The sequence below is a fragment of the Dama dama genome, chromosome 23, assembly GCF_033118175.1.
Source record: "Dama dama isolate Ldn47 chromosome 23, ASM3311817v1, whole genome shotgun sequence".
In the NCBI taxonomy this organism is placed as follows: domain Eukaryota; kingdom Metazoa; phylum Chordata; class Mammalia; order Artiodactyla; family Cervidae; genus Dama; species Dama dama.
Window position 1 is genome coordinate 27,204,342 of NC_083703.1, and position 20,616 is coordinate 27,224,957.

General features: G+C 40.2%; 1 protein-coding gene across 1 annotated transcript in view; it reads left to right on the forward strand.

Annotated features, from left to right (window-relative positions):
• The window catches only part of GPR158 (G protein-coupled receptor 158), a 287,610-nt gene that overhangs the window by 234,477 nt on the left and 32,517 nt on the right, over positions 1 to 20,616 (forward strand). Inside the window, exon 6 of the mRNA XM_061126225.1 lies at positions 16,895 to 17,004. Within this exon, the coding sequence (XP_060982208.1) occupies positions 16,895 to 17,004 (110 nt within the window). The remainder of the gene's footprint in view (positions 1 to 16,894; positions 17,005 to 20,616) is intronic.

Consider the following 20,616-nt stretch of genomic DNA (forward strand, 5'->3'; position numbering starts at 1 on the left):
TGTCCGGAGACAGGGGTTATTACGGTATGTTTCCTCTTAGGCAATGAGTAACCTGGATGTGGTCTTCAAGATTCCCCTGTCCGGAGGGGAATCCTTCCATTGTCGTTCCCACAGGCACTAAGCAGAGAGTTCAGAGTCCACTGTAGAGGCAGCCGAGCATGATCAGCACAGATAGGCCTGAGATGGAGTCCTGGCCCTATGAATTCCTTCTTCAAAAGGACTGTTTACCTGCCCTGAAATACAGTGGGATCTGCCCTTCTGCACCCAGAAACTCCAGTCCATCTTGCACAGTCTCCTTAATGAATGCTTCACCCCACCCTTTAGAGGGTGAGCTATTAGGACTTCCCTGGTGGTCCAGTGGTTGAGACTTCGCCTTCCTGTACGGGGATATGGGTTTGATCCCTGGTCAGGGAGCTAAGATCTCACATGCCTTATGGCCAAAGCAAAACATAAAATAGAAGCAATACTGAAACAAATTCAATAAAGACTTTTTAAAAATCGTCCACCTTAAAAAAAAAAAAAAAAAGGTTGTATGTCAAACCTCAGCCATTCAAGAGCCTGGGATGTTGCCACCTGTTCTCTGAAGATCACATGTTGTTTGTGTCTTCCTCTTGTGTGTTTCCTTTGGTGTGAATTAGTTCTCTCTCTGCTTTTTGAGGATGTGGCACTTAACAAGAGACTGGACCCTGTTCTCAAGGAGCTTATTATCTAGTCCAGGAGACAGGAAATAAGAGTGACTAATAAATAAATGAGGATTTGGGGGAATGATGGATGCTGTGGAGAGTATGAAATAGGAGAGAACATGAGACGATCACTCTGGGAGGTGGCATGTGAGGTGAGACTCAGATGAAGAGAAGGGATCCTTTTAGTGAACAGCCACAGCACCCCGGGGAATGAGAGGACCTGGAGGCAGGAACAGGGTTTGACATGTTTGAGGATCAAAAAGAAGCCAAGAGTGGCCTGAACACAGGAAGTAGGGGCAGAGCTCAGGATATGAGCTCAGGAGACAGCAGGGGCTGAGTTATGCAGGGCCTTGCTGGCAGAAGGAGACTGAGCTATATTCCTAGTTCAGTGGGAAGCCTTGAGATCCAGTAGGCTGGTTGCCTGCAGTTGATTTGATTTGAGCCTCCAATTACCCCAAATTTTTTTTAAAGCAGAATGAATCAATTTTTCTGAGATCAGACATCTGTGAATTGTCTTTTAGCTCCATATTAATCTCAGGAGGATTAGTACTGTTTTCTCAAAGGAAGATGTGTGAGAGACATGTGGCTGGATTCTTGCCCTTTACCTGGGGGAATGATTGAACTTGTGGTCTGCAGGAATCATTACTTTAATTGCATCTGATTTACTGAGAACTGGATATTTCTTTGAAAACTTGTATTTGATAAAATTGTGTTCCCTGTGTACTGCAAATAAATATGGAAGGAAATACTGGTGTGGGACCTTCTTTGGGTTTTAGATGCTATTTGCTTTTAATTTGATGATCTGCTTTGACTTTTTTAAAACACCTGGGGATCACCCCATGCCTTTTGGCCAAAAAAAAAAAAAAGGAAAGCATAGATTGGATTCCTGTCACTTTTACTAAAAATCAGACAGGACTGTTATAAAGTCACTGTAGAATGCATACAGAATAACCTTTACACAATTATTTATATGAGATGATCAGTCTTAACTAAATGATCAGATACTTGTTTGGTTTTAAAGCATAAATGCTGGTAGATTTTTTTCTGGATGTTTCCTTTGTCAACACACAGAACTGGTTGGTTTCACAGATGCATGCCTTTAAATCTTGAAGCAGTATAAACTGTGTGAAGTGACTGATAAATGAACAGATCTTACAACTGCAAAGTTATTGCACATGGCAGCTTATTGGCATATAAATTAAACTGCTGCAAGGTAGGAGAATGGAAGAAAAAAACGAGGTTGCTGTGTGAGATCAAATTAATTCTGGAATCATTTGGACATTTTATTCCTCTGAAAACAGTTTGCTTGGAGATCTCCAGCTGTGTCTGGCATCAGTTCACATTCACATGGAAGGAAAACGTGCTTTAAGACTTGACGTTATCCAGCACACAGGGGTTTCGGTCTGTCATGCACAGAGATAGATGGATGCTTTACGGAAATCACTTCTGGTAACAGGCAGCAAGCCTGAAAGGGGCAGAGGGAAGAGCGGGAACCCAGACTTACCCTAGGCAAACTGGGCAGCAAAAATTCCCCTCGTCACAGCTCAGGACACAGAAAGTCGGGTTGCTTTGGGGAGGGGATAACCGAGGAGAGAGAAGGTTATTGTTGTCACAAAGTCATGTCTGATTCTTAGCGACGCCATGGACTGCAGCATGCCAGGCTCCTCTGTCCTCCACTATCACCCGGAGTTTGCTCAGATACATACATTGAGTCCGTGATGCAATCCAACTGTCTCATCTTCTGTCACCCCCTTTCCCTCCCACCCTCAATCTTTTCCAGCATCAGGGCCTTTTCTAAGGAGTCAGTTCTTCATATCAGGTCACCAGAGTATTGGAGCTTCAGCATCAGTCCTTCCAGTGAATATTCAGGGTTGGTTTCCTGTAGGATTGACAGGTTTGAGGAGAGGTTAAAATCAGGCAGTCCTGGGGTTCCGAGCAGTGAGCCTGCGCAGGCACACGATTCCACAAGGGGGTGCACAGCATCATTCCTGCCCGTCCTCTGAATCTCTGCTCAGATGTCTCTCTTCCAGCTACCTTTCCTGACCGTCTTACCAAAACCCTCTCCTTCCATTATTTTCTATCACTGACCCTAGTTTGTTTTCCTTCACGATCATGTAAAATCATTTCTCTATTTATCAGTGCTTATGTGTGTATGGTCTCTCTCCCTCTCTAAATTAACCACAATTTGCAGGAGGGCCGAATCCTGTTTTGTCAGTATATCCCCAGCAATGCACTCAGCACTTAAGTCTGCCTGGCAGACAGTAGGTGGGGAAGGAACGTTTGTTGAATGAATCTATAGAGCCTGGAGGAAAACCATCCAGAAATGGCTGTGGACTCAGGTGTAGCCCCTGTCTTATAGAGAGATGAACATTCCACACTCAAGCGGGCTTAAACCTGTGGGAGGTCAGGTTGGAGATGATGCCTGACACGACCTTGTCGATCGTCCTAATATTCTGTGGCTGAGACTGAGGAAATCTTAGTTTTCATTTTAGTGTTGAGAGAATAGGACCCGACTGTGAAAGGAGCTGTCCAACCTGCCTGGCACACGCGGAGCAGAGCCAGGGTCTGAACGGTAAGACCAGGCGCTGTGTGTCCTCCCATCTCATCTTCGGACCCTGCCCTCCATGTACTGGGTTCTCCCAAGAGCTGCAAGCTATTGTCTTCCCTTCACTAAGTACCCGGGACCCGTCCCTGAGTTCTGGAAAGCTTCAGTCTCCATAGTTAATCTGCTGACACTGCCCGCCACCAGGAGCTGCTGTATCACACACCCTTTGCCCTGGAACGTTTCCAGCTCTGATTACTGCTTCTTGCAGTGAGACAGTCAAACCCAGGGAGAGTCCCAGAGAGGGAATGCCTGATTCTAAGAGTATTTTCAGCTTCCCCTAAGACAGAGAAGTAGGCTTATATAATCTCAGAACAGTCATGGTTTTCAAAACTAACTTCAGAACAGATTCAAGTTGGTATAGCCAATGTGTTTCCACAATAAACTGCCCTACCCAGGACCCTAGGCAGGGGAGAATGCTACCATGTATTAAGCACCTACCATGGGTCAGACACTGTACGTATTAATAGATTGTCCCATATACATTGAACCAGGGTTAAGTGTGGGATCCAGCCAAAGCTCTGAGTGATGCTCACATTTAGAACCACGTTTATAGAGTTGCCCTGGTATGAGTCTTGTGACTGAGGGTTAGGGTGGGACCACTTGGCAGCCTGGTAGTTCCCCAAACACTGAACATAAGCTGGCTTGTTTCCCTGCCCCCAGAAGGCAATGATTTCCCTTACTGTTGGCAGACTTCCAGTGTTGGAAGACTAACCTGCAAAATTTAGTACAACATGCAGGACTTCCCTGATGGTCCAGGGTTAAGAACTCACCTGCCAGTGCAGCGGACATGGGTTCAATCCCTGGTCTGGGAAGATGTCACATGCCACAGAGCAACTACTGAAGCCTGCAGGCCCTAGAGCACGTGCCCTGCAACAAGAGAAGCCACAGCAACGAGAAGCCTGTGCACCACAACTAGAGAGAAACCCCTGCTCGCCACAACCAGAGAAAAACCTGCACGCAGCAACAAAGACCCATCACAGCCAAAAATTAATAAATAAAATTTTAAAATAACAAAAGATTTATAGAGATATTTACAGAATAACAAAATAGTGAAAATTGTTCAGAAATTAAAACATAGCAATTTATTATAGGAATCAAGAGGAAAAGAAAATTTGGTTGAAAAAAAAGGGTAACTCATTAGTTCTGTAGATATATCCCATATGGTTTTGTAGTTTCATGAATTGACTAGAAATGGATCAAAAATTTGACTTGGAACTTGCTAACAGCTAACACAAAGTGGGAAACACAGTTATACAATTAGGAGTTTCTCTGAGATAAGAAAGCAAACAGATCATATAGTGAGTCCCAAAGATTCTCATGAAGATCTCTATTGTTCTTTTATATTCCACTGACAAAGGCAATAATGAATTTCTTAGAGGTATTTCTGAAACAGTCATCAATTAAGGCTAAGAGCATGACAGCTAAAATGCAATTCAGCAATATCTGTAAGGCCCCAGCCAATGTACAAAATGTACAAAACTATGAGTGTATAGGGCTCTGATCAGAGCCTTATTTCAGATACTTAAGAGTTTCATACTTTAAGACAGTTTCATAAGGTAAGGCAGCCAAGTGATCTCAGAAACCCTTCTCACTCCTGTAATTCATCGTCAGCTTTAGGGATATGTCCGAAAAACACTCAAGTGAGCATTTTCAACTAGATTCTGTTAATATTGTTACTCCCCAACTGGGAGGCCAGAGCTTGGCATGGCTCTGACATGTAACAGATACCCTGCTTTTAAGTGAAAGTGAAAGTCATTCAGTCGTGTCCAACTCTTTGTGACCCCATGGACTGTAGCCCACCAGGCTTCTCCGTCCATGGGGATTCTTCAGGGGAAAGAATACTGGAGTGGTTGCCGTTTCCTTCTCCAGAGGATCTTCCTGACACAGGGCTCAAACCCATGTCTCCTGCACTGCAGGCAGATTCTTTACTGTCTGAGCTACCAGAGAAGCTCTGAAAACCTAGCAGGGTTCTGTTTTCAAGGAAGTTATATGCTTACTTTTTCATAAAGAGAGATGTCCCAACAGAGGTACAACCTCCTTATTTCTGAAACCCTATGAAGATAAGGCCAACTCTCATCTAATTCTCCGTGGCTTTATTAATGAGATGTGGGAGTTGGAGGGAAATGAGCGATTAGAAAAGAGATCTGGCTTTAGCTTTGTCTTGATGGAAGTCAAATCAGTTTAATTCATACAAAGACCTATAAATTTCAAAAGGCTAATACACAATTTACCACTTATATACAAATTTGAAAACTCACAAAATAAAGTTATATATTATTGATGGATGTACATAAATGGAACAAAAGTAGAAAAACATGTCCTGGGTGGATATACATCAAATTCACTTTAGTGCTTGCCTCTGGAGAAGGTAGGAGACAGTGGGACTGTGGAGTGGAATTAAGAAGCTTCCACTTGATATGGGTAAAGTCAAGTTATTTAAAGTCCCAAGGCAATTAGTAGCAAAACTATACATGGTTATTACTAATTTGTGTGGTGTGCAAATGCCAAAGTATTTTATTATTGTCAATTTCTGTATTTTTAAAAACTATTCACAAGATTAAAAGATAAAATTGTATTAAAGAATGCTGTCAAGAGCTGAGCTGAGCTGGAGAGAGCTGAGCTACCAGGTGTCAGAATAACTGATTAAGGTAAGAAACCAAAAATGAAAGTAACAATCAAGCCTTTAGTCACTTAACTGCAGTAGTGTTAGCAAGAGGCTAACCCAGAGGAAATGCTGGCTTCCGCACAGTGGCATTTTCTCCCATGGAGAAACTGTTTCAGATAATAAAAGAAGAGGGAACATTTCCCAAGATAATAAAAGAAGAGGGAATACTTGGATACCAAAACCTGACTAGGATATTATAAGTATGTATAAAAACAACTTTCATGAATGTATATCCAAAAATTCCCTAACAAAATATTAACAAATCAGATAGCTAAAAGTGATAATTCTTTGTGGCCAACTGATATTTATCTCAAAAATTCAAGGTTGGGTTAATATGTTTTAAAAATATCAAATACTATAATTCACCACACTAATAGGATAAAGGAGAAAATTGATATATCTTCCCAAATTATGTAGAAAAAAATCTGACAAAATTCAATACTTATGTATAATAATAAAAAGTCTCAGAAGAAAAATAGAAGAGCCCTTTCTCAGTATGATAAAGTGCATCTGTCTAAAACCATACTTAATAGTGAAATACATGCTTTTTCTTAAGATCAGGAACAGCACATAGATATTTGTTCAAGCTAATACCATTCAACCTCATACTGCAAGTCCTGGCTAGTTGTAGTGAGGCAAGATAGTGAAAAGAAAAGGGTACAAACTGAAAAGGAAAAAAGAAGCAGCAATATGTGTTAATTCATCAACAACATACTTATTTACAATAGACAATCTGAAGAAATGTACAAAACTATAATGAATAAGTGAATTTGACAAAGTTGTAGGATACAAAGTCAACATGCAAAAATCAATTTTCTTATAGATAGTAGGAAACAACTTAAAAAATGAAAAAATTTTAATTATAGTTACTGTAGCATTTAAAGCACTAACCATCTAGAAAGATGCAAGATATCTACACTGAAAAGCTACATAATATTAGTAAAAATAAAGAAAACCTAATAAATGGAGGAACATATAATGTTCAGGAATTAAATAGTGTTGACTTTCTTCTATGTGGTCTGTAGAAACATTGCAATTATAAACAAAACTCCAACAGGCTTTTCTTGTTGAAATTAGCAAGTTGATTCTAAATTTTATATAGATAAGCAAAGGATCTAGACTAACCAAACCAATATGTAGGAAGAGCAAAGCTGGAGGGGTTATACTGTCAGATTTCAAGAGTTACTGTAAGGCTCTGTAGTGACACAATACAGTGGTAATTGGACTAAGGACAGGTAAATAGATCAGTCAGACAAAATGAAGTAGCCAGAGATAGATCCACTCACAGAAGGTCAATTGATTTTTTTTACAAAGGCGTCAAGGTAATTCAACATGGAAAGTTAAATCTTTTCAACAAATGGTGCCAAAACAACTGGATAAATATGTCAGGGACAATGGGGAGAAGGACCAGGAAAAGCCATACAAATCACTGATAATGAGAGAAAAAGTGGATACTTTGGAATTCATTAGAGCTAAAAAGTTTTGCTCATCAAAGGGCATCTTTGAGAAGCCTTGGGTTTCAGGGAGGGAAGCGTGGCTGGCTGCACTGGAGGAGGTTGACATGGCTACTCAAGCATTGCCCTCACTTATAATATGTTATTATACTAGCTCACAGTAGTAGAAAGGAAAAGAATAAAGGAAAAGTATAAAGAAAGTTTACTAACACAAGATGATGCCAAGAAATTGTCATGAAACACATTAACACCTCAATAGCTGTGTTGTGAAGGTTGAGATGGGGTTAAAGGGAATATAGGAATCTTATCAGTTGGCCTGGTGACTGCACCAATGAAGAGCCACTGTTAAAACATTCTTCAGAAAAATGGTATGGATGAACCTATTTGCAGGGCAGGAGTAGAGTGGACTTGTGGACACAGTGAGGGAAGGAGAGGGTGGGATGAATTGAGAGAGTAGCATTGACATGTATACCCTACCATGCATCAAGTCAGTAGCTAGAGGGAAGCTGCTGTATAAAGCTCAGGGACCTCAGCTTGTTGCTCTGTGATGACCTAGAGGGATGGGATGGGGGTGAGGGGAGAGGCTCAAGAGGGAGGGGATATATGTATCCCTGTAGCTGATTCACACTGTTGTACAGCAGAAACTAATAAAACACTGTAAAGCAATTATACTCCAATTCAAAATATATATAACTCTTCTCTTCCTTCTTCTTGTTGCTGTTTAGTCGCTTAGTCATGTCCAACTCTTTTTCAACTCTATGGACTGTAGCCCACCAGGCTTCCTCTGTTCATGGTATTTCCCCGGGCAAGAATACTAGAGTGGGTTGCCATTTCCTTCTCCAGGGAATCTTCCCAACCCAGGGATAAAACCCATGTCTCCTGCATTGGCAGGTGGATTCCCTAACACTGAGCCACCAAGGAAGCCCTCTTTCCTTCTGAAAGTGAAAGTTGCTCAGTCATGTCCAACTCTTTGTGACCTCATGGATTATATAGTCCATGGGATTCTGCAGGCCAGAATACTGGAGTGGGTAGCCCTTCCTTTCTCCAGAAGATCTTCCCAACCCTGGAATCGAACCCAGGTCTCCCACATTGCAGGCAGATTCTTTATCAGCTGAGCCACAAGGGAAGCCCAAGAATACTGGAGTGGGTAGCCTATCCCTTCTCCAGCGGATCTTCCCAACCCAGGAATCGAACTGGGGTCTACTGCCCATCAAAACTTCCTTATCCTATACCTCTGCTTTCTAGAACTTATTCTGTCCTAAGTGCTTTCAGTTAGTTGTCATCACTGTAATCCTTTCAGATGAATTTCATTAAGAATTTTTAAAGGATGATTCTAATAGGCACTGTGACAACCAGGAAGAAAAATATTTTAAAATTACCTTTTTATTAAGTGCCTTTAAAATTGAACTATTGTGACTTCTGACAGTCCAGTGGTTAGGACTCTACACTTCCACTGCAGGGGGCACAGGTTTGATTCCTGGTCAGGGAACTAAGATCCCACATGCCACTTGGTGCAGCCAGACGTTTAAAGAATAAATTGAACTATTTATGACACTTCTTAGTTGTACTTGCCTTATGAGAATATAGTGGCAGGGAATCTTATTCCCTGACTCTTACCAAAGGTTATTCCAAGAGCTCCTCCTTTCTCTGTGACTTGGACATGTTATCATGCTTCTCAATTTATCTTAGTGCATTTAGTTTGTTAAACCTTCTGAACTTGGAGCTGATGATTTCTAGATGAAAACCACTTCCATTCATTCATTCCATTGGCATAAATTGAACATACTGTCCAGTGGAGCAGAGATCTAGTGTACAAATGGTATTGCAATGCCATGTAATATGTTCCTTAATAAAGGAAAAAAGACTCTGAGCACAGAGATGGTATTGCAAGAGAGAAGCAATAAAGAATGATGGGAACACAGAAGAAGGGGCTTTGTAAACCATTTTGAGCAATGTAAACTTTACTTAAATGTAAAACAGGAAGCCAAGAGTGGTTTCTAGGCAAGGGTAAGATTTTATCAAATTTGTATTTTGGCTGGAAAACCTGTGGCAAAATACACCATATAACTTATGTTCACCAAGATAAAGATGTCCTTAAGGTAGCAAGCAAGTAGTATTCCTCAAAATGGCTTTATTCCCATGGCCTTGAGCCTGTGGTATATGGTCCAAGAGAGCTTTTCCAGGTGATACCCACCTTCCTCGTGGGCCATGTAGATTTCCCCTCACCTGAGAAAGGCAGAGGAGTAGAGGAGGCCAAGATATTGTGAAGTTAGAGTGTGTGCATGTGCAGACTATATGGAATAGCAAGACATGACAAAAGAAGGTTCTGTGCATGGGAAAGATTTTCAAGTTCAATTCTTGTAGAGATGAGGGTGGAGGGGAGCAGGAAATTGCAAGAATTTCAAAAGGAGAAGACTCCTGTCTACATATGGAAAAATAATTATCTGAACATTGACTTCTAACTACTTCTGTTGGAGAGCAATTAATAACTTGATTTTTACCAATAGGAAAATGCGACCTTTGGATACCAAACAGCTTTTCATTAAAAAGAAACATGAAAATGTTGACAATTTAGAATAATTCTACCTTCAATGTGTTTCAACTACATCATCTTGGACAAGTCACTGAACCTTCTGAGTATCTCCATTCAAGGAACTAGATAATTGAGTATGCAATAGACAGTAACAGTTCCGTGTAGAGATTGATTTTTATTATCAGCAGTGATTACATGTTAAGCAGAGCACTACAGAACAGGAAAGTGAATAGGAGGAGGATGAAAAATATATTGAGAAATCCACTTATTAATGCTTACTGACACATTCTTGAAGCGCTTTTATGGTAACCCACAGTTAAACTTAGATCTTTATTTTCAGCCCTTTATTTGGAACTGAGTAATAAGAATGTGTCCTCTCCCGAAGGAGTGAAGCAGTGAATGACTCAGACTGAACCAGGCTGCCAGAACAGTTCCCTCATCACGGCAATTTGATGTTTATGTTAATTTGCCATCAAGAGAGCATTTATAAAGACCAGGTAGAATCACCTAATGCTTATTTTAAGTAAGAGAAAAAAGGGTTTTGCATCAGTCCTGAAGGAATAAGTGTAGGAGAAATAATTACACCACTCTAGTTGATCAGTGCTTTCACATACATTTTTTTCCCCATCCTGGGGGGCAGGGAGGGGAGAGGTTATTAACTCAGCTTCCCAGATGAGGGAGGAGATAGTCAGAATGAGCTACTCAAGGTCATGCAGTTAGTAAGTGGCAGAGAAGTCCCTGATGTCTCCAAATACAGAAGTCTTTCCCTGTATTCCTCGGCTTCTCAAGAAATCCAGGCTTCTTTCTGCTCAGGGCGTTGAGGGTGGGTCCTGGCCCTGCCTCCTTCCCCATGGAGGGAGGAATGACTGTGGCTGTAGCTTGAATCATTACTTTCCTAGACTTTTAGCGTGGTTTATAGAGCCTGTTGTTTTCTGTGTTCTGCACACTTTCTTCAACAAATTGGGAAGAGTCTTCAGACTCTGAATAGAGAGATGGTTTTTCTGAGTGAATGGTGGATGCAAGAGTCTCAGGGGGAAAGGATGACCCACAAAGCTCAGGTAAACAGATGGCCAAGGGCCAGGGGCCGCCTGAGACCAGGAAATGGCTCGGTGAACAAGCATCTTGTGTATTCTCTTCTGGGCAGTAAAAAAAAAAAATGCTTTTGCTTTTAATCATCTTATTAGATATTGTGAATCTTAATCATTTTTTATCCTTTCTTCTCAAAATGCTATACTTCTACTCTCCGTGAGTTCTGTTGCACCTTTTGTTTCTTTACTGAGGTCCGGGGTTCTTAAAATCCTCCAATTTCTCTGAGGTCATTTTTCTGTATCTTGCTGCCTCCATATTATGTCAGTTCATAGATATCACATGCGGTACCTTTTCCATTTCACTCTTGGATCCCTAGTACTTAGAAACAACTCTCCAGGAACTTCTCTGGTGATCCAGTGATTAAGACTTTGCATTCCAAAGCAAGGAGTGGGGGTTTGGTCCCTGGTCAGGGAATTAAAAACCCACATGCCCCTCAGGCAAAAACAGAACATAAACAACAGAAGCAATTCTGTAATAAAATAGAATAAAGACTTTAAAAATGGTCCACTTCCCAAAAAAATGTTAGAAAAAGAAACAATCCTCCAGACCGCATTAAGAGTCAGGCATTTATAACTATTATATAAATTTTTTTATTTGTTTATTACAAAGTAATACATTCTCATTATAAAAAAGCCAACTAGTACCAAAAGATATAAGTTAAAAAGTAAAAACCCTTCTCTTCTTCCCCACCCCCTCAATCCCCAAGCCATCCACCCCAGAGATAAATAGTCTTAATCGTCCATTGAGTGAGCAGCCAGACATTCCTTTTTTACATATATACAAACAGAATCATATCTTGATACTCTTATGCAACTTTCTTTTCATTTACAGTTTCTCTTAAAGATGTTTCTGCAGCAACAGAGTCAGATCCATTTATTATTCTGAAGTTCATGGTTTTGCCTTTTGTATGGCTATAACATGAATTATAGGTTTAAGGCATCCCCTCTGGATGGGAGAGTGTTTTCATTGTTTTTCTATCACACAGGATGCTTTAGTGAATATTCCTGGACATACATCTTTGCTTATTTTGTATGCATGTATATGTGGAACATTTTTCTAAAAGTAGAATTCTTTTTAATTAGGTCTTAGAAACTTTCCTCACCCTCCCTAGAAGGATAATGATAAAACTGATAATTCTTCATTTATCTGTGGTTTATTCAGTGCTTCTATTAATAGTATAGGAACTTTCATTATTTTCATTAAGCTTCTGAGGAAACACGTCGACAGAACTTAAGGAATTTGTGTCCTTAAGTTCTGTGTCATATGTCCCAAGTCAAATGTCCAATTAGTGGTTGAGCCCAGACTGCCACTTAGGGAGGTTCAGTTCAGTTCAGTCCCTACTCTTTACAACCCCACAGACTGCAGCACACCAGGCCTCCCTGTCCATCACCAACTCCTGGAGTTTACTCAAACTCATGTCCATTGAGTTGGTGATGCCATCCAACCATCTCATCCTCTGTCGTCCCCTTCTCCTCCTGCCTTCAATCTTTCCCAGCATCAGGGTCTTTTCAAATGAGTCAGTTCTTCGCATCAGGTGGCCAAAGTACTGGCTTCAACATCAGTCCTTCAGCTTCAAATCAGTCCTTCCAATGAATATTTAAGACTGATTTCCTTTAGGATGGATTGGGTTGGTTCTCCTTCCAGTCCAAGGGACTCTCAAGAGTCTTCCCCACACCACAGTTCAAAAGCATCAATTCTTTGGCACCCAGCTTTCTTTATAGTCCGACTCTCCCATCCATCCATGATTACTGGAAAAACCATAGCCTTGACTAGACAGATGTATGTTGGCAAAGTAATGTCTCTGCTTTTTAATATGTTGTCTAGGTTGGTCATAACCTTTCTTCCAAGGAGCAAGCGTCTTTTAATTTCATGGCTGCAGTCACCATCTGCAGTGATTTTGGAGCCCAAAAAAATAAAGTTGGACACTGTTTCCCCATCTATTTGCCATGAAGTGATGGGACCAGATGCCATGATCTTAGTTTTCTGAATGTTGAGCTTTAAGCCAACTTTTTAACTCTCCTCTCTAACTTTCATCAAGAGGCTTTTTAGTTCTTCTTCACTTTCTGCCATAAGGGTGGTATCATCTGCATATCTGAGGTTATTGATGCTTCTCCCAGCAATCTTGATTCCAGCTTATTCTTCATCCAGCCTGGCACTTCACATGATGTACTCTGCATATAAGATAAATAAGCAGAGTGACAATACGCACCCTTGATGTCTTCCTTTCCCGATTTAGAACCAGTCTGTTGTTCGATGTCCAGTTCTGACTGTTGCTTCTTAACCTGCATACAGATTTCTCAGGAGGCAGGTAAAGTGGTCTGGTATTCCCTTCTCTTGAAGAATTTTCCGGTTTGTTGTGATCCACACAGTCAAAGGCTTTGGCGTAGGCAATAAAGCTGAAGTAGATGTTTCTGTTAAACTGAGGGTAAAAAGTTTAAAACAAAAATAGTCATTTGTTTTTATTACATTTGTTAAGATGGGATATTTCTGCAAAGTGCCTTTTCTTGTGGCATGTTGGGAAGACACAGTAGGGAGGCTCCGTTGTGCTTTCTAGGCACATCCTCTCTGTGCTCTTCTGTCTACCTTGCCACGCTTTTCCTGGGGAGCTAAGCATCACTTTTCTGAATGTTGCATCCTGGGAGGTCTAACCTGTGAATGGATGGAGATGAGAGGAGCTGATGGTCGAGGGGTGGTGATGGACTGGAAGGCTCCAGGACTGACTGATGTAGAGAGAGTTCCTGCACAGTTAGGGCATGACCAAAATTTTTTAAAATTTGTTTGTTTTGTTTAGTAGAAGCCTATGGGTCTCAGTGTTAGACCTTGACAAAGAGTGTGAATGAAAATCTTTCTCTGTTATCTTTGGGTCTTCAGATCTTACTGTGGTTTAGAGAATGATGCAAGTGGTATTTTATTTAAAAGATGCTTGTTAGTTCTAGTGAGTAGAATCATAGCAGATTGTGGAATCTTGTCATCTTTGTCTTTAGTTTTTAGAGCTGTCACTCTTTCATTTCTTGTTACTTCTTTGGGAGTATTACATTGGAAATTTTAGAGGGGCTGTGGCATATCTCATCTACTCTTATAATAGCCCCCAAGTGTTACTTGTGTATATTATAAAATTTTTAAGTTATGTATTTTATATTTTTAGTCTGTTATCCCTTTTTTGTTGTTTTGGAATAGTAGGAGCCAAGTGCAGAGTGATAAGTTTTAGACCATGGTTATATAAAGACATAATCACAACCATAGATCCCTTTCATGTTTGTAGTGATTATATTAAGTATTTTTTATTTTTTGTAGTTTGAATCCAACTTTAGATAATTAAATATTTACAGAACATGCATCTTCACCCTAAATATTTCCTGTGTATGGAACCATATGTCTTGCCAAATATAGAAAAGATAATTTACAACACATTCAACGACTTTGAATCTACTTATTTTTAAAGCAAATCATGCATAAAAGGGTTTTAATATATACAGGCATGCTTAAATGATACATTTCCAGCCTTCAAGTTCAAGATACAGCAAACCTGGATAGATTAAGTACTAGGTTTTAGCACTAGATATTTCCAAGTGTGACTTTTGTGGACTGGTCTTCATCAGGATAAGATAGGTGTCATTTTTTGCTTGTTCAATAATGATTGTTGGGAGCACAGTAAACTTGAGAGGGATGAGTGGGCCTGGAAAAATATTTGACTAGCAAGACTTTCCCTTGTATGAAGCTGAAGGAAATTGTATGGAGTTGGCCAAAAAGTTTCTTCAGGTTTTTCCTAAAATGTTATGGAAAACCCAAATGAACTTTTTGGCTAAACAGATGGCACAGGGGTGAAGAATCTGCCTGCCAGTGCAGGAGACACAAGAGATTCGGGTTCAGCCCCTGGGTTGGGAATATTCTCTGGAGAAGAAAATGGCAACTCACTCCAATGTTCTTGCCTGGGAAATCCCAGAGACGGAGCCTGGCAGGCTACAGTCCACGGGGTCACAAAGAGTCGGACAGGACTGAGCACACAGGCACACCACAATAGATGTTTAGAGAAAGTCCTTAAAGCCTCAGAAGTCCTTCAAATCCTTATTAAATGGCAGCTTCATCAATACAGGTCTCACCACCAGCATCTGTCATTCTTTTTTCTTTTTTAGTAAATGAAACTGTTTACACACATCTACTAACAGAAATCCCAATGTAACACCTTCTTCACCTATAAAAGTGGTTTAATTCACAGCCAGTTTCACTGACCTGGAGCAAGTAACACTTGACAAGTCAATTTGGGAAGTAGAATTGCTGTGTCTGACACTACTAGGAAACTTGCTCAGATCCTTAAAATATCAGGTGTGAAACAGGAGCGGCACACCTTTCAGCGTCAGAGCTTTGGACAGAGCACTGGACTGTACTGGCCACTGAGTGGGTCTCTCTTTTAAGCATTACTCTTGCAGAGAAGCACCCAGCCTTGTACCCACTGAACAAACACAGCAGAGATCAATTTTCTATCTCTGGTGTTGTATCTATATTTGCAAAAGAAAATAATTTTAAAGGATTCTTCTATTTTGTACATATTTTTAAAATGTATATTCTTTTCTCTGTGCCTCTCTTTTCTTCCTAAATTTGTTGTGTTCAGTATCCAAAAAATATAAGCAATCAAGTTGACTTTAAAACTAGCTAAAAAAAAAAAAATCATGTTTGATCAAATGAGTGGATAATCTGTGCAGATTTGTTTGAAGCGGGGGGACTGCTCCGAAGTTTATCACAATGCCTAGCGCATCCCACCACTTGAATCAGCTGATTGACTTCTGTAAGCCTCTGAAGAAACTTTGGGGGCTTCACTGGTGGTCTGGTGGCTTACAGTCCGCACTCCCAGTGCAGGGGGTCCACGTTTGATCCTTGGCCAGGGAACTAGATCCCACATGCCACAACTAAGACCCAGTGCAGCCAAATAAACAAATAGATTTTTTTTAAAAAGGAAGAAACTTGCAGTATTGAAGAACCAGTTCCTTAAAATGCCCATAGGGGTACACCCCGCTTAGACCTTAACACAGAAGGCCTCCTCTCAACAGAACTGGGGGAAACAAACCTCTAGGCAAAGCGTCGTGAGTTCCCGAGAGGCAATATTAAAGGTAAAAGGTAATTGGTGGTTCGGGGGTGACACACTTTCTCTCTTGCTGGCCCTAAATGTGTCTCTTTTTCTCTCACCCCGCCCTCCTCCACCTCTGCCAACAGTTTATATCCTGTGCTGATTCACCCAACAGTTGTATGTGTTCTTTGGTCCTTAGACAAAAGCGGCTCGCTTCTATCCTGCTTCACACACTTCAAATGAAATATCTTTATATCTAGCGGTAGCTGCTAGTATTGGAAAGAAAAATGGGAAAAGTTCTTGAAAATGTGCCTTAGGTAGTTCTTCCAGGAGCGAGATTTTTTATGGGTTTCCTATTTTTGGTAGATTGATGGGGGGATGGGGTGCAGTACAGATAATCTTCTCAGGGATATTTCACATGGGGGAGGAAGATATTACGAAAAGTGTGGATACAGGAAAAGGCAAGGCTGCAGGTGAGAAAGGCAGGCAGTGAAAGCGCAACTGGCTGTCCCATCTGGGGAATTAAAGACAGTTAAGCTTGGACATAACAGAAATTCAGAGACAATTGCTAGAAACGTCTCAAAGTTAGAATTAAATACTTTAAATCTGATTTGAAAGCCATAAGGAGACTTTTTGATTTGGACAATGAATGATCAAAATCATATTTTAGTGTTTTACTCACATGAATATGTGCTCATGTCAAAATACACATGTATTAAACTTCAGATTATGAAATACTGATTTTAGTCTGTGGGTCATCAGCTGATCCTGAAGGTCTCTTTCTCTCTCTTCTTATCCCACAGGTTGTTATTTTGTACTTTGAGCCAAGCACATTTCGCTGTATTCTTCTAAGATGGGTCCGCCTTCTTGGTTTTGCTACTGTTTATGGAACTGTCACTCTCAAGCTTCACAGGTATATTTTATTAGTTTTCATTCTCATGGGAGGATCAAAGTGTTTGGCTTAACATATAATTGCAAGCTCAGTCAGCCACTTAAATGGTTAAATTTCAGGAATTTAGGTAGTAAAATGATATATGTTTTTCATTTTCAAGGCAATATCTTTAGGATTCTCTAGGAAAACCTTTAATACAATTGGATTTGAGCAACATGCTTTAGTAGAACGTGCCATTGGTTATGGAAAGGTTAATTCTGAATAAAAAATAAGTTTAGAATGAATGTGAAATAGTATTTACTAATTAAGAACAAGAAGAAAGACAATGCAGCTGAAATAATCAAGCCCAGAGCTGCCAAAGAATCCTATATGGTAGAATTCAGCAATATGCTCACCCGACAAAAAGGTGCTGTCCTCCATTCCCAAGTTCCAAGCCCCAGGGCAATCCTGCTGATATTCCTTGGGTGAATTTCCAAAAAATAGTGTTCTTGGTTTCCTTCCTTATCCAATATTCTCCAATGATTGTCAGCAGTGAATTCCCTTATAATTTAGTTTCAAAATCACCTACTTTTAAAAATGTAGGGACTTCCCTGGCAGTCCAGACTTTGCCTTCCAATGCAGAGGGGATACAGGTTTGATCCCTGGTTGAGGAGCTAAGATCCCAAGTGCTTTATGGCCAAAAAACCAAGACATAAAACAGAAGCAATATTGTAACAAATTCAATAAAGATGTTAAGAATGGTCCATATCAAAAAAATCTTTAAAAAAATCTTTTCAGTGAATATGATAAATATTAGGAAGAAAGAAGCAATAAAATAAATTACCAGTCCACAAAGAGTAGGGATAGCTGGAAATGATTCCAGGGCTTTCCCTTGCCTCCACTTTCCAATTGTTAGTGGTGCCAAAGAACATAGGAGGTAAAATAGAAATTTCTGCTGCAGGATAACACTGTAGTTCAGTAGAAGAAACCCTTTACGCTGATCAGGTTTAAAGTTGCTTTAAATATCACAGTAGGCCATTCATATGTTCATGCTAGTTTGATCATAAGTATTTTTCAACAAATGTATATTGATATTGCCCTAGTGACAGTTTATCTTAGATGACATAAATATGTCTTTAAATATTTGTCTTCAAATGCCACCCATTCAACATTTATTAAAATGTGGTCATTGCATACTCTCTATTATGCAAGGTAAGGTAAAGTTGCGAACCCATAGACTGTAGCCTACCAGGCTCCTCTGTCCATGGGATTTTCCAGGCAAGAGTACTGAAGTGGGTTGCCATTTCCTCCTCCAGGGAATCTTCCTGACCCAGGGATCGAACCTGGGTCTTCAGCATTGCAGACAGACACTTGACCGTCTGAGCCACTAGGAAGCCCTATTATGCAAGAATCCCACTTAAAATTGGAGTATAATTGCTAACAAGTTGAGTTAGTTTCTACTGTACATCAGCGTGAATCAGCTGTAGGTATACATGTGTCCTCCCCTCACTCTTGAGCCCCGCTCCCACCTCCCCTCCCCTCTAAGATCATCACAGAGCCCCGAGCTGAGCTCCCGGTGCTATCCTGTAGCTTCTCACTAGTAGTGGATTCATGTCGGTGCTACTCTCCTGATTCATCCCACTCCATTTCTCTTATTATTTTTTGTACTTACTTTGACAACTAGGAATACTCCAGATTATCTTTTTGGAACAAATGTAAATATCCTTAACTCTCAAGATTCCTTTCTTATGTATGTCGTATAGTAACTTCAGGAGGTCCAGTTTAAATCTCAGTTTAGCATGTAGGAAATTATAGTCCTGTATTTCCTACAAAAAGAAAGGATTAGATGAGTCTCTTGGAGGAGGAAATGGCAACCCACTCCAGTATTCTCACCTGGAGAATCCCATGGACTGAGGAGCCTGGCAGGCTATAGTCCCCAGGGGCGCAAGAGTCGGACAAGACTTAGCATCTAAACCACCACCAGATGAGTCTCTAATGTTCTTCCTGATGCTGACTTTATTATTTCCACATCACAGCACACTTTGCTCTCATGTCCGTTTCAATCTCTGTTCCTTATATGATAACTGTTTTTCAACCGGTGCTCACTAAAGGAAATTGACAGCCTGTTGACATTGACAGCCTGTCATGGACATTAAGACTTCTGGAATTCACAGAATAGATGGCCTCTTGAGACTTGACAATGACCTCTCTCCCTATGAGTCTTAGGGGTCCTCTGTTATATGCCACAGTTGCTTATGTAATTATTCTTTTGATTTTTAACTAACTAACTTCTCCTTGAAGTGAGGGTCTTACATGAATCCCCAGCTCTTAGCATAGTGACAGACACATGGCGGGTGCTTACTGTTTAGTAGTTGATAAATGAATGAATGAAAACGTCAGCTGCAGAATTGGAAGCAGCTGCCCACAGTTCCCTCCACACCTAACACATTCCTATTCCCCTGACTTGTTCCATGTCCTCAAGTGTCTGAAACATGTGACACCATGGTCTGCAAAAGGCTGATTGTGGGACAAAAACACAGCATTATTGGGTTGGCCAAAAAGTTCATTCTAGTTTTTCCATAAGATATTACGAAACTTTTTGCCAATCCAATAAATAACGGAATCATAAAGCAAGAAAATTCCTTCCATTCAGGTTCTCTTTCTATCCTTCTGATTATTTCCAGGAGTAAAATTAGTTTGGAAATAATAGGTCTTTAACACCTGCCCCGCAGTTGCTAATTTTCCTTTACAACAAAGAGCAGGTCAAACTTCAGGCTTGGAGCCTCCCATTGCAATACGATCTAGATGAAATCTGTTCCCTTTATTTCACTGTATTCATTTTCATCATTACATTCTATGTGTGGATTATTTATCAGTTCTTCCTTCAGAGTGGCAATGTAAAATTTTCTTTAAAATATTTTAAATGAAGAAATTTAAAGAAAATGTTAGCTGGTACACAGATACAGGCAGGAATCTTGAGAGTGGTATGCAAATGACTGGTATTTGGTAAACTAGATCACTTCATCCTTCTTTTGTTTATTTTAAAGACTATAATTCAAACTGTTTTCTATCTGTGTGTCTCTAGAAGGCATTGCAGTGAAGGATTACCTACTGAAGGCTTAAGTCAAGTGGAAACTATTTCTAATTTAATGAGCTGAATTAGTCTTATCCTGTCTGAACCATATGGGTTTATATTATATTGTTTTTTCCATATTGTTTAAATGGAACTGATTCCAATATTGTTTAAGGCTGTAAACTGAAGAATCAGCATCCCAGAGGAATGAGAGCAACCCGAGGGAAGTGACTACTGAGCCAGCTTTCTGTCCCCCATCCTTAGTGCTGCATCTTGCCCATGTTATGTGTAGTCACACACTTGTTAAGTGAATGAATGGGCGGATGGGTTATAATGAATGGAGCTACAGGGATGTCTCTTACAGGCAAGCAACACATGGTCCTCAAGAAAGGGCTTCAAAGATTTTAAATTAATAGTAACATGATCGAGAGCAAAGACATAAATCTTTACAAATCCAAATTTGAATTTCAGTTCTGCCATTAATTATTTATACAGCCAAGAATAAATGACTTTAACATCTGAGAATCACTTCTCACCCCACCTGTAGAGTTGTTGTACATCTTAAACATGATAGATATATG